General features: G+C 38.4%; 1 protein-coding gene across 1 annotated transcript in view; it reads left to right on the top strand.

Annotated features, from left to right (window-relative positions):
* The first annotated feature begins 455 nt into the window (after positions 1–455).
* Positions 456–12,446, top strand: part of ccdc88c (coiled-coil domain containing 88C) — a 54,899-nt gene continuing 42,908 nt past the window's right edge. Inside the window, exons 1-3 of the mRNA XM_053237288.1 lie at positions 456–1,724; positions 3,145–3,245; positions 5,893–6,001. Coding sequence (XP_053093263.1) covers positions 1,665–1,724; positions 3,145–3,245; positions 5,893–6,001 — 270 coding nt within the window. The 5' untranslated portion in view covers positions 456–1,664. The remainder of the gene's footprint in view (positions 1,725–3,144; positions 3,246–5,892; positions 6,002–12,446) is intronic.

Below are 12,446 nucleotides of genomic sequence, written 5' to 3'. Positions count from 1 at the left end.
TCTTAATGCTTTGTTTTGTTGTTTTGTTGATTTCCATGCCCTAATACACCTGCTCCAACTAATCGGCTAAGTTAACAGACCTTTTCTGAGTTGATGTGGGTGTGTTAGAGCAGGAACAACATGTGCAGGGCAGAGGTATCGCAGTGGTAGCAAATAATACCTTAGTGTAATGTAAACCTGTAGAACAATATCTCCCATACATCATCTGGCTAGTTTAGTTTCAACACAGTCCTGATATTTGTTTTTAATCCTGGGGAAACACCATAAGAAAGCCTGTCATTTTAAATAAACTGTTCAAACACTAGAGTACTAGAAGATATATTGTGTGAACCATATGTATGTCATTCACTGATCTACCTTTTCTACTTTTATTTCTTTCCTCTTATGTGGGCACTGCAGATACAGTAAACAGAAAGCTAGCTATGAAGAAAATTAACATATAATAATAAGCTATATAATTGATGGACTGCTAGACACAGTAAAATAAAGTGCAGCACAAACTCTCACTAATAGTCACTACTACTTCATGGATACTTTCCATTAAATAGTACACTCTCAGAAAAGGGTACTAAACTATAAAGCTCCTTGTTGCTGGGGTAGCACCCTTACCTTTTGTACCTTTTACTATTTATCCTTGTGTGGAAATGTAGTCATTGTTTACCTTTAAAAAGATTTAAGGTACATAATTAGCCTGTAATTAACTTTTTGGATAAAAAGTACTCTATTTGCACATTTCTAGGTAGGAGCTACATGCTAAAGCTGTATCACCCCAGTCACAACGAATGGTACAATTTAGTACTCTTTTTTTTCTCTCTGAGAGTGTAGGTTTTGCATTTTTTAAATTTACAAGGTGTGTGAACAGCTCTGGAAACGTCTGAAGTAAAGTTTCATTTATTGCTTAACTCATTTTAATCAGGTGTGAGACATAATAGAGGCTAGCAGAGGGTGCTATTGAGCTAAAAGGCACTTGAGTAACCTGCGATTCCGTTTGGCCTGTTAGTTACGTCATTTACGCCTCCCGGGTTCATTCATTGGCTATTTCTCTCAATCTCGAGGCGGTGACTTATTTCTGATTGGCTCTTTGATTGGGATGTCATAGTGCCTCAGTATTCATGCTTAACACAGGTTGAATGCTCGGCAACAAAGTAACGCAAGTGAAGCGTGTGGGCAGGAGGTGAACTTTATTCGTTTACAACACTGCAGGCCATAACTTTTTTTTTCCCCCTTATGATGTTATGAGATTCCGGGTTTGGATTGCGGATTAGGATTTTTAGATTGTTCCTGATTTGTTGGTTTTTTTGTTTGTTTTTTGGGTTTATTATCTGTTCGGAGCTCTTGTATGCTGACTTTGTTCAGGACCCCCGCTCATTGATCATGTCTCAGGAGGAAATGGTGCTGTGAATGTTTATCACGCAACATCTACCAGCGCCGCTTTCTAGCTCCTGGAAAGTACCTTGGTGTTTTATTTCTACGCCGCACGTGCTTTTTTTTCACGCGCATCTTTGTGGCGCGTGAAGGATAGAAATGTTTCACATTGTGAAGTTTGGTTTCATTTTGCACGCCACGGTGTTGCGGTGCTGCTCTGGGCTGCAGTGTGGAGTTTAGGGAATGTGGTAGAGAACTGAGTGGTATAAACGCTTTTTTTTTTATTTCTGTTTCTCAAAATGGATGTAACTGTGTCTGAGCTGATGGCGAACTTCATGGAGTCCCCGCTGGTGGTTTGGGTAAGTGAGTGAACAGAAGGAGGGTGGAACATGGAGGAAAACACAGCACCTGCTGCTGGGTGTGTTATTTTCAGAATAGACCTTTGTGCTGCTCTGCATTAGTGTTCCTGCAGGTACAACCTAAACCAGACACCAGGAACACTAATCCTCTAATCTATTTTCATATTATACCTTTCAAACATTTAAAACCATCCTGCAACTCTTACTGGTTTTACTATCCTAACTGTACCACATGTTATGTTTTATACATTTTCTCACATGTGGTGCATGTGCTTTTATTTTTTCACCCACATCATTAGTTTATTTTCACATGTGGTTATTTCTTTTTCATATGTGATCACATGTTATTTATGTTTACTAGAGTTCACATGTGCATCCTCAGGGCATAACATACAGAAATTCACCTTCACATGGTTTATTTTCATGTGATCACTTATTACTGACATGATCACATATGAAATGATCACTTGTGTGAGATTTTTTTTTTCTCCTTAAAGAGGCATTTATTACCAAAGTACACTGCGGTTATTCTCTGGACTTTTTTTATAACATGTAAAATCACACTAAATAAAAGAAACGGACAGTTGTAAAAAAAATTAAACTGCAAACCTTTTTGTTAACATTAATGCACATCTGAGTTATGAACACTTCAGTTATTTTGTCTCTGTGGGGGGATCCTTAAAGTTTCTCTGTAGAAACCTTCAACAGTGTGTTTTTGTAACACACTCAGGAAAAAAGGTACTAAACTGGACCCTTCCTTATTGGGGTTGTATGCTCAAGAGTCCATCTTTTGTATGTTTAGTATGTATCTTTTACCTAGAAAAGTGCAGGTAGTGTACTCGAAATAGGAAATTTATTATGTTTATGTTTCTTAAATCAGTATCTTTTAAAAAGATACACTATATCCAGATTTTGAGGTGAAATGTACATAAAGGTACAAAATATAATAGTACCACTCCAGCGAGAACAAAAGGTGCATTTTAGTACCTGAGAGTGGAGAGGAGAAGTCTTATCTATCCTGAAAAAAAACCCCTTGAACCATCCGACGCTTACATTACACCGAGCTGAGCTATAGTGTACAGAGCACGGTGTGTGTGTACTCATGAGGAGATGGTCATACTGCTGAAATAGTTTGATGAAACCTGCGGAACTTCCCACGACCCCTTCACCGTGGCACTACATCCTGTTTGGCTGGCTGTCCTACTGCGTTCTCTCCTCAGCCTCCAGCCTTTGTTTCTGTGTAATATTTTACCATCTTGCATATCAGCAAACTGCTTTACACAAGGTCTCGGTGCAAAATTGAAAACACTGCTCTGTTTGGAGATGTTGAGTGACAGCAAAAGGGCATATACTGTAGTGTTTATTCTCATGCTTTTGCCCTGTTGGTGTAGCCATAGTTAAGTTCTGCTCTTTTCTACAGGTGAAGACCTTTGGGCCGCTGGGTTCTAACTCCGACGACAAGCTCTCCATGTTCATGGAGTTAGTGGATGGGGTCTTCCTTCATAAGATCATGACCCACATGTGAGTGGCCCCAAAAGCAGTACATACAGATGCATTTGTGTGTGTGTGTGTGTGTGTGTGTGTAGTTTAGTTTGCAGCTGTCGAATGGCTTGTGTTTCTGAAACCACATCCTATCTCTTGCTGGCTGATCTCAGACTGGGTAGTGACTCCATTTCTGCCTGTATGCTTCATCACTCTCAATCAGTGTACAGTTACTGTATTTCTACAGTGTTTAGTGACCTTGAGCTGTTAAAAAATGGTTAAGGGAAATATTGGGGATGAAAGATGTGAGGGTGATGCTTAAGGACATCATTGATACTGTACTAAGCTTTCATTTGGCGCCTTTTTTTACTAACTGAAAATGACTCATAAGACGTTTCAGTTTGCTCTGCTGTAACCTCGGAGGATTGCAGATGACATCCTTGCTTCCTGTTCAGAAAGCATTACATTTTTTTAATGATATGTGAAATTCCTGCTGTAGAAGAGACTTTGCTAGGCAATAGGATGTATAATACTGTACTTCAGTAGTGCTGAAATATAAAAGTGCACTTCACTCTCATATTGCCCCTCTCTTCAATGTCTGGTATTCCAGAAAATGCATAATTTATCAGACTGCAAAAATTATGCATAATAATTTTTGGCATGATGACAAAGTAGTGAAATTCTGCCATGTAGAAAGTTAGGGAAAGGTTTTGGTAAATTGAAGCATTCTGACCTCCTAAATTGAATACAGTTCAAAGTACATATAAATCTTCAACACTATTAGCATCAAAGCCTTTATAGTCTCCCAGAACAATTTTAAAAAGTAAGTTTTGTAAGAATGTGGTTTCAGTCATGTAGCTGGTATTCTTTCTGTTGGTTGTGAGTGTGCCTCTCTCCCTTCTGTTTTGCTGTGCATTCACTCAGTGTTTGTGTCTTTGTGCTTTTCCCAGCTGTGCTAACCGAAGTGTCCCTGCGTGACCCCAAACCCCCCCCCACGTCCTTTAACCCCCTTTCCATTAAAGCTGCCCAATCCTCTCTGTTATTAATGAATATGACTACTGCTCCTCAGACAAAGAAAATATTTTGCTCATAATGGGGGGTTTGTTGGGACTGAGGAAATTCAGATTAGGGTATGACATGTGCTTGTGTTAATGCATGAGCTCCACTCCGACAGTCTGACTATCCCATTCAAGATATCTTGTCGTGTTGTATAAATCATATGCATGTCTTACTTCTTGCTGTATTACAATGAGATGCACTCTGTAGAATATCACACAGACAGACAGGTTAAGAAGCTTAGTGTTTCTGGAAATTAATCCAGTGAAAATTGTGTAAATTTTTTGTGTGGAAATTCAGATAATGAAACAGCTTTATCTTCTAGCTACTCTGACTGTTCACCAAGATTTCCATATATGTTAAAGTGTCGGTTTTAAATGACTGCAGATTTCGTTTTAGATGTTAGTTTCTGTTTCATTTTAATGTTTTCATTTTCAGGATTAGTCATTTTATGTATCAGTGAAATGTGAACACATTAGCAGTTCAGCATTACATTAGATACCACCACACTTTCTGTGATCATTTACTTTAAATATGTAGCTTTCCTTTCAGTGCATCATTATTTGCTAAGAGATTTCCTTCTTCCTTTCCATCTCACAGTGTTTGTACTTGCATGTTAATTTGTATTTACATCTCTCAGTTTCTCTCTCTCTGTCTCTCTCTCTCTGTTATGTCTCTGTTATGTTTGTAACATGTGTTTCCTTACCAGTACGCATAAAGATCTCCACAGTATTGGGCAATGTTATTTACACTAACACTAACGTGCCCTGTCTTCAGATGCCCTCTCTGCACATGCTATCCTTTCTCCACATTTTTCACCAAACACACTCTTGTTATTCTTCTGCCATTTCCTTTAAGTATGGCTCTAAAGGTAATCACACAGCAGTTGTCCTGACCTAAACACTACAGAACATTAAAAGGGGACAGCAGGATTAAAGAACGGTCATTGCTTTTAACTATTTTTTTTAACAAGCAAGTAGGATTGGTGTGCCAAACTGGCAGAATTTGCATGCCCTTCTCACAAAGCCAATGTAAATGAGGCTGGGACAAATAAGGTTTGTGTGGGAGCTCCACTTGTGTGTGCCAGAGCCAGTCTGCTGGTCATGCTGCTCAGATAACTCTCACTCATATATCAAAATACAAACTGTGTTTATAAGGGTGTAACAATGCACAAAATTTAAATGTGATATGATATGATAGTGTCTCGATGTGATACGTTTTCGATACAGCAGAAGTAGGCAATGCCTGGACATGTGCATTAGGTTTCCATTTTCAATTGATTAAAACATTCAATATTGCAAAAAAGTACAACAACCGAAACTTATAATAATAACGACAGTGTGTGAGCCATTCCGGCTCTTAGCGGCATGTAACGTATAACAAAACAAAACAAGTGCTGTTAGTTAAGCATTAGCTCTTTGGTCAAGAGAGTATATGTTTGCCAGTGTGCAGGGTTGCCAGGTCTAAGCACAATTTTCACCCCAACTACAACTCAAAAACGGCACAGAAATACCCGAAACTAAGTATGTTTTCATTGTAGAATTGTTTTCTTTGAACTGATTTTAAGATTTTGGTTGGTCAACTTTTTTTTTTTTTTTTTTTTTTTCTTTTTCTTTTTCTTTTCCAACAGAGATCCAAATCCTACCAACCACCGAGTGAACAAACAAGTGAACAGTGATGTCAACCTCAGAATCCAGAACCTCAGCACTGTTACCAGACACATCAAAAATTACTATCAGGTAAGAGCACAGTAGTGTGATGTTCATGCGCAGCAGCGTAGGACTTCCTGCTTACTATGAATAGTCTGCTAAAAGTGTTCCGCGGATTTACAAACTACTTCTTGCTTTGAGGTTATCACATTGCAGCTGGTGTGCAGACAGTGTTGAATGTCAGTTTTCTCTTATGAGATACTGGTGGATTAAAAATAAAAAAGTTAAAATCATTGTGTAATTGTTCTTACACTGAACATATCTTCACATTGTGCAAGTACAACATTACTCCTGCTGTCAGGCTTGTTTACTGGCTAATATATTTAAAGTTCTAGGAAATTATTTAGGAAGACTAAAAGGCAGAGGACAATTAGGGTGGTCTCTGAGTTTTCTGAAAGTTTCACTAGGCTTGTAATGATCTTAATGATAGGAATTAGAGTAAGGGGAAAGGGAGGGAGTACAGAAGAAAGACTATCTTTAGCACAAATCCTTCAGTTTCATCCTGCATCCTGATGTGTGGTTTTACAGAACGCTTTTTAAGGAAGCGGCTGTAATTTTGTGGTGGATATGGGTGGATTTTATTTCCTAGCAGTGTTTTGGTTGATTCTGGGGAGTGCTTCAAAATTAAAATAGGTGTTTCCTAAATCTGAAGCCTTATTTTATGACTGACTCATCCCTTACGGCATTCTCTTCACTACAGAGTACCTGAACAACTGCTAGAGAAAGATTCTGATATCTAATGCAAAACATGACACATGCTTAAAATCTACAAGTTTATAATTACATAAAATGCTGTTTACTCTTTAGTACCCATTCTCAGTCTCAACCTTCCCGCTGTCTTAGATTAGAGTGAGGGTGTCTCACATTTTTCCTGTGCGATTTAAGTTCAGGATTATCCTGACTGTGTTGTTAAAGAGAATCAGTAACACACAATTCACTCAGGCCTCCTCAGAAGCATATGTAAATTTAGACGCCTGTTCTAGACCTTTAATCAGGGTTTTGAAGTCCATCCTACCCTCACCCAAAGCACAGGTTTTTAAACCCAACTACAGTCAGGCAGAATTCTGCTTTTGTTGCTGTACTAACTCGTACTAACTCCTCTCTGACAGGGTTTTAGCTTGATAAGACCTGACCTATTTAGCAATGAGGATATGTTTTTGTTGGAAAATGCAAAGCACTTCTGTAAGCCACGCTGGATAAGTGCATCTGCCAAACGCTGTAGTGGTAAAAGTAGAAACCTGACCAACACCAGTCAGAAACAAAACAACGCCTGATATTGCTAGACAACCGTCGTTGCTAATTAATATTTTATAGTATTCAAATCCACCTAAAAGGGTGTCCAATAACCCCAAGTTTCCTTTCTGTTGCATTAAATTGCAGTGATCTAAATCAAGCTTCTGCTTTACATCACTTCATGCACGTTCTAACATAGACCATGGTTTTGTCTATTTGAGTGACGCACAGGTAAAGTAAGGAGGAAAACTAAAATAGAAATGAAAAATGAAAGAAATGCAGGCTCATATGGTCAGGTTTGAACAGCCAGTTCAAGTGTGATCACATCTCATTTCTTAGGCCTGCTGTGTGGGCCTTCATAATAAGTAACAGAGCTCTGTGTGTGTGTGTGTGTGTGTGTGTGTGTGTGTGTGCGCACTCTAATTTAGAGGCACACTTGTGGTAAATATGCCCTACAGCAAGCACTTAAACCTGTTCTAACACAGCATTTCTCTGCGTAGCCAGTATGCTTGAGGCAATCACTGTGGATATGCGCAAAAAATAACCATCGTAACTGAATGTGCAATAGATAGGCACCACGTTTGTGAAACCCCATCATCAGACTGCAGTCTAAACAGAGCATGAAACATGTCCAGTGTGATTCTTGAGATGTGGCTGAGGAGCGGCTTCAAAGCAGCAAAGTCTACGGGTCAGCACTCTCCTGATCAGGAACAGATGTGTTGTTCTAGCTTATGTTAATCGCACCCCCACGGACCCTCACTCACAGGCCGGTGAATGGCTGGTGTAGTTTGATAAATAGCTCCTAGGTCCCCTGACTTGTTATTTTAAGGAAATCCAGAAAGTTGTTAGCGGAAATGCTTAACTCTTGTAATACATTAGCTTTCACTTGAGATTAGAGTCTGTTTCCCTCTGCCGTTCAGTCTGATCCCGTTTTAGCACGCCTCTCGCAGCCTTTTTTCAGCTTTATTCAAAGATTCTTTAAATGTTATGTTTAAATGTAAAAATCCCCGATGCTTGGAAATATTAAAATTAAGATCTTAATATACTCTTGGTTGAATTCTATAACAGACTGTGCAATAATATGATCTCCATGTCGGACTATACGATGCAAGTAAAGAAAATTACTACGTTCTGCTTACGTCGTCAGTCAATGTGATCTGGGTTTGTGCAGAAAATGAGGTTGCATAAATGGAAACAAACCCTCGCCATCAAAGTAGCAATGTTATATTTCGAGAAAACACATTTTAAAACACACAGAAGAGGAGTTTGGGGCAGTTTGTGGAAATGGAATGGAAAGTCCATTATTTAAAGTGAGTTTAAGGTAATAAGGATATTGTTTCTGTCCATTAGCATGCACTCACTGTACGGGTGGCATGTAGGCTGGTAACGTTATATTTTGTGCAAGTCAGAATTTTTGCAGTCTAATGAGTTTTGCGTCATACTGTTCCATCCTCCTATTGATGGCTTTTGGATGAGCTGTAGGTGCACAGAGAGTTTTAATAAAAAATTTCTGACACTGCCAAAACGTTGCCATAAGCTGTCTTTGGTCGCAATGGCATGAAAAATATCTTCTGCCAGTGAGCAGATCTGTTATATGTTAAAAGGCCACAAATCCCAACCCACAACCACAGAAATTTTTTTTTTTCTTTTCTAAATGTGTCTTTTTTTTTTTTTTTTTTTTTTCTTATCAACAGCAAATCGTACAGTGTAAACTTGGCTTAAGGCTGTATAATTGAATTATTTAATTGTTTAATGTATTTAATGTATCAGCTTTTGTAATGCCAGTATTCCAGTATTCTGTAGTAGACAATTAAGCACTTTAGCAAACCAGTTTTTTTTTTTTTTTTTTTTTTTTTTTTTTTTTTTTTAATAAATACTGTTATGTTAATATTCTGAGTGATCTCAGAGCTTCCAGATAAATTTCTGTATAATTTTTAGCACTGGTATGGAAAAAAAACTATATGGCCAAATTAATGCAGATCAGTCTTCATTAGTGATGCATCACTAATTTATTTTAATGTATTCTATGACATACATAGGGTAGTAACAGCACACATTTTTTCACTACAGTGTTTGTGAGTTAAGGCACACTGTGAATCAAATACACTTACATTATATGCTGTGTTATAAGATTTGCGATCAGACATCCCGACATTAATTGTAATGGATTCTATTCTTCCACTCCTAAAAGTTAGCTATGAATGAAAGAATAATAAACTCTACGTACTCTACGTGTTATTTTTAAAGTAAATGAAAATGAATTGGCAGTTTTTATCACTTCTGTGTGTAAAGTGTATTGTACTGTGGTGCAAAAATGACAGTACATATTTGTATTATGAAAATTGTGTATTGTTCACCCCTAGCATACTTTGTAATGGCTATGTGACCCACACCAACCCATGCTACTGAATATCAGTACAATCTATCACAAGTAGCTAGGATTGTATAATCCATGTTGGCACTGTCCAAAAGAGCAGTCGCTATATTGGTGTTTGATTAACTCACCAGTGCCCAGTGAAGCATGGGTCGCTCTTGTAAACATAATACACATTGCTCATTCCTTACTATGATAGGCCCATGAGGCTGGGGACATGAGAAGTGAGTGAACACTACTCTTTTGTGTGCGCTCTATATCATCCTAATTTAGTTTATAAACTGAAAACAATTAAGTCATCTCTTTGATCCATAATTCATACTGATTCAGCTATTCAGCTCTGTGATAGGTTTTGTGATGACTGAGTGTCAGCACGTAAGAGTACTTGTTAGTCACACAGGAAGCGTATCTGATAAAGTATGAAAAATGTTGTTGAGACTGATATTTAGGGCAGTCTTTTTTTTCCTCCTGCAAAAGTGCTGTGTCGTACCAGAGCTTTGTACAATTGCAAGATTTGCCATCAAAGTCATTTTGGGGAGTGAAAAAAAACAACCCAACCATTTTGTCTGTGTTGTTTTGAAAGAGGACTCAACTACACTCGTACAAAACATAGGTTCCATTCAGCACCCTAAAGGGTTCTTCAGTTTGTCCCTCTGTTTATGCTGTCATGTCTGTACATTCTCTCAAAGACAAGCCCAGCCGCAGTATGAGAGCTAATTTGTATAAATATGTGTCATGTAATTATATACCATGCCTCGGAGTCCAAGAATGCAAAATTAGTCCTGCACTCTGGGTGTTAGTTTAGTGGAAATGAGCTTGTATGTAATTAATTAGCTGTCGTAACATAAGCTAGATAATCTACAGTTTTTCTAGATAGTTATTTTACTGTCGCTTTAAAGATCTGGTTGGGAAACCTACAATGATTCTCATTTTTCACAATCTGTGTTACAGTGTGGGATTTATGGATAGAAATATGTTATGCAAGTGTTTTGTTTGAACAGTTAGTGACAAGTAAACTTTGGTCCTTTGCAATCTCAAACAGCCTATTTCTGTGAAAGTAGAAGGTTCTTGCCCACGTTTAATGATGAAATGTACCAGACTTTAAAGATTTCCCTGAAAATTCTGCCTCGCAAGGCTAGCAGTAATCAACGAAAAGGCAGGGCTTCTTGCACCTTCAGTTAAAGCTCCGTTAGATTCAGGGGAGAAAAATATACTCTAAAATTTTAAAAGATGTACCTAAGTTCCTGTGATGCACAGGATATAATGCACAGTCAGAACTGTCAGGTCTGAATTGGTGTGAAATTTCAAACGCATATCATATGCGTGCTCCCATACCTGAAAGAAGTATGGCCAGAGAACCACTCCCAAATTTACCCTACGACTTAACACATAGCCTTTGGCATCATAACAGAAGACTTTTCCATAACCTGCCTTTGAGCCAGATATCATCATCATCATCATCATCATTATTCATCTTCAGTAGATTCTGATAATCAGCCTCACAGACTGATTCCAGACCTGCATGAGCAGTGCGCTAACTGATCATAAGTGACCAGAGTTCTTTCCTTCATCTGTGTTCATTAGCCGGCTAGTTTGATTGTTTTTATCTCACAGGACAAAAGCAGTTAGACTGTTGTGAGACTGCAGCATCTGTGCTCAGGCTCGAGATACAAACACTGACTTGCGGGATTTAGAATACAGCCAATGTTAGGGTTTTGACTGAGCAACATTAGTGTGTTGGATACAAAAAATCTCTTATTAAAGGAGATAGGTTTTTCTCTTTCATCTAGTGCACTGTAACTGTGACAGTCACACTGGCATTGGTTTAGGATGCATCTGCTATACTAAGCAGTATAGCTTTCAGTTTAGTTTGGGAGTGCACCCCTGAATTGTTTTCCTCTCAATAGCACAGCGGTGGTACAACCCACATTACAAATTATCCTTCTGCAAGTAGCTCTCAATAGCTTTTTTTTTTTCCTTACCAAAGATAGTGAAATCCCAAATTCTTATTTCCCAAATTCTCATTACATGTATTATTGCAAGTATTGCATGGTGGTTTAGTGCTAAGTCTGGCCTAGCAGTTAGCAGGACAAATGAATCTAAAAAAACCTCTGTCTGTCTTACAACATATTTTAATAAAATATTTAGCACATTTAATGTAGTTAAGACACATTCTGTAGGTTGGATGCCCATTTACTTCACTACTGTTCATACACAGGGATCACCTTTTTGCTTTCTGCCATTTAATTCTCCACCCTCAAAAATTAGATTAGCTCCCAAATGACCCCATGCTCAAGCACCAGAGAGCATGCCCTTGAGAGACGGAGTTGCAGGCAGTGAGGACAATAAGTCTCCGAGGGGGAGGGGTGTCATGTTGGAGCCTCCCTGCTTATTGTCTACAGAGAGAGTCTGCGTGTGAGCCGGTGTGCACTGTAAACTGACTCCGCTCAAAGCTGCTATATGAGAGATGTGAGCTTCCTGGGGCCCTTGTTGAGCGTCTGAATGCAATGAATGGAATCAGGCCACAGCTGAACTAGCGCCTTGCTAACTATGGCCTGTTTGGCTGTTTATTGGAGCTTTGACACAAATTGATGTACTTACATAATTATGGTTACAGAAGTGGTGATCAAACTGTGCTTATACATCTAAGCCTCATTTACTCCTCACTTTAATTAAATGGGTTTTATATAAAATGCAAGAACTAAAAAGACAAGCATACATACTGTCAATTATACATTTTAACAAGATGTCAGTGGTTTGGTACATATTTGCTTAATGCATGTAATATTTGACTAGTTGGACTGGCTGTTCTGCAGACAGATCTTTAGGCCTTCAAATGTTTCTTCGAATGTTTTGATTGTTTGAACA

The sequence above is a fragment of the Pangasianodon hypophthalmus genome, chromosome 10 (assembly GCF_027358585.1).
Source record: "Pangasianodon hypophthalmus isolate fPanHyp1 chromosome 10, fPanHyp1.pri, whole genome shotgun sequence".
Lineage (NCBI taxonomy): Eukaryota > Metazoa > Chordata > Actinopteri > Siluriformes > Pangasiidae > Pangasianodon > Pangasianodon hypophthalmus.
The sequence above is the reverse complement of the archived record's forward strand: the minus strand, read 5'-3'. Positions and strand labels throughout refer to the sequence as shown.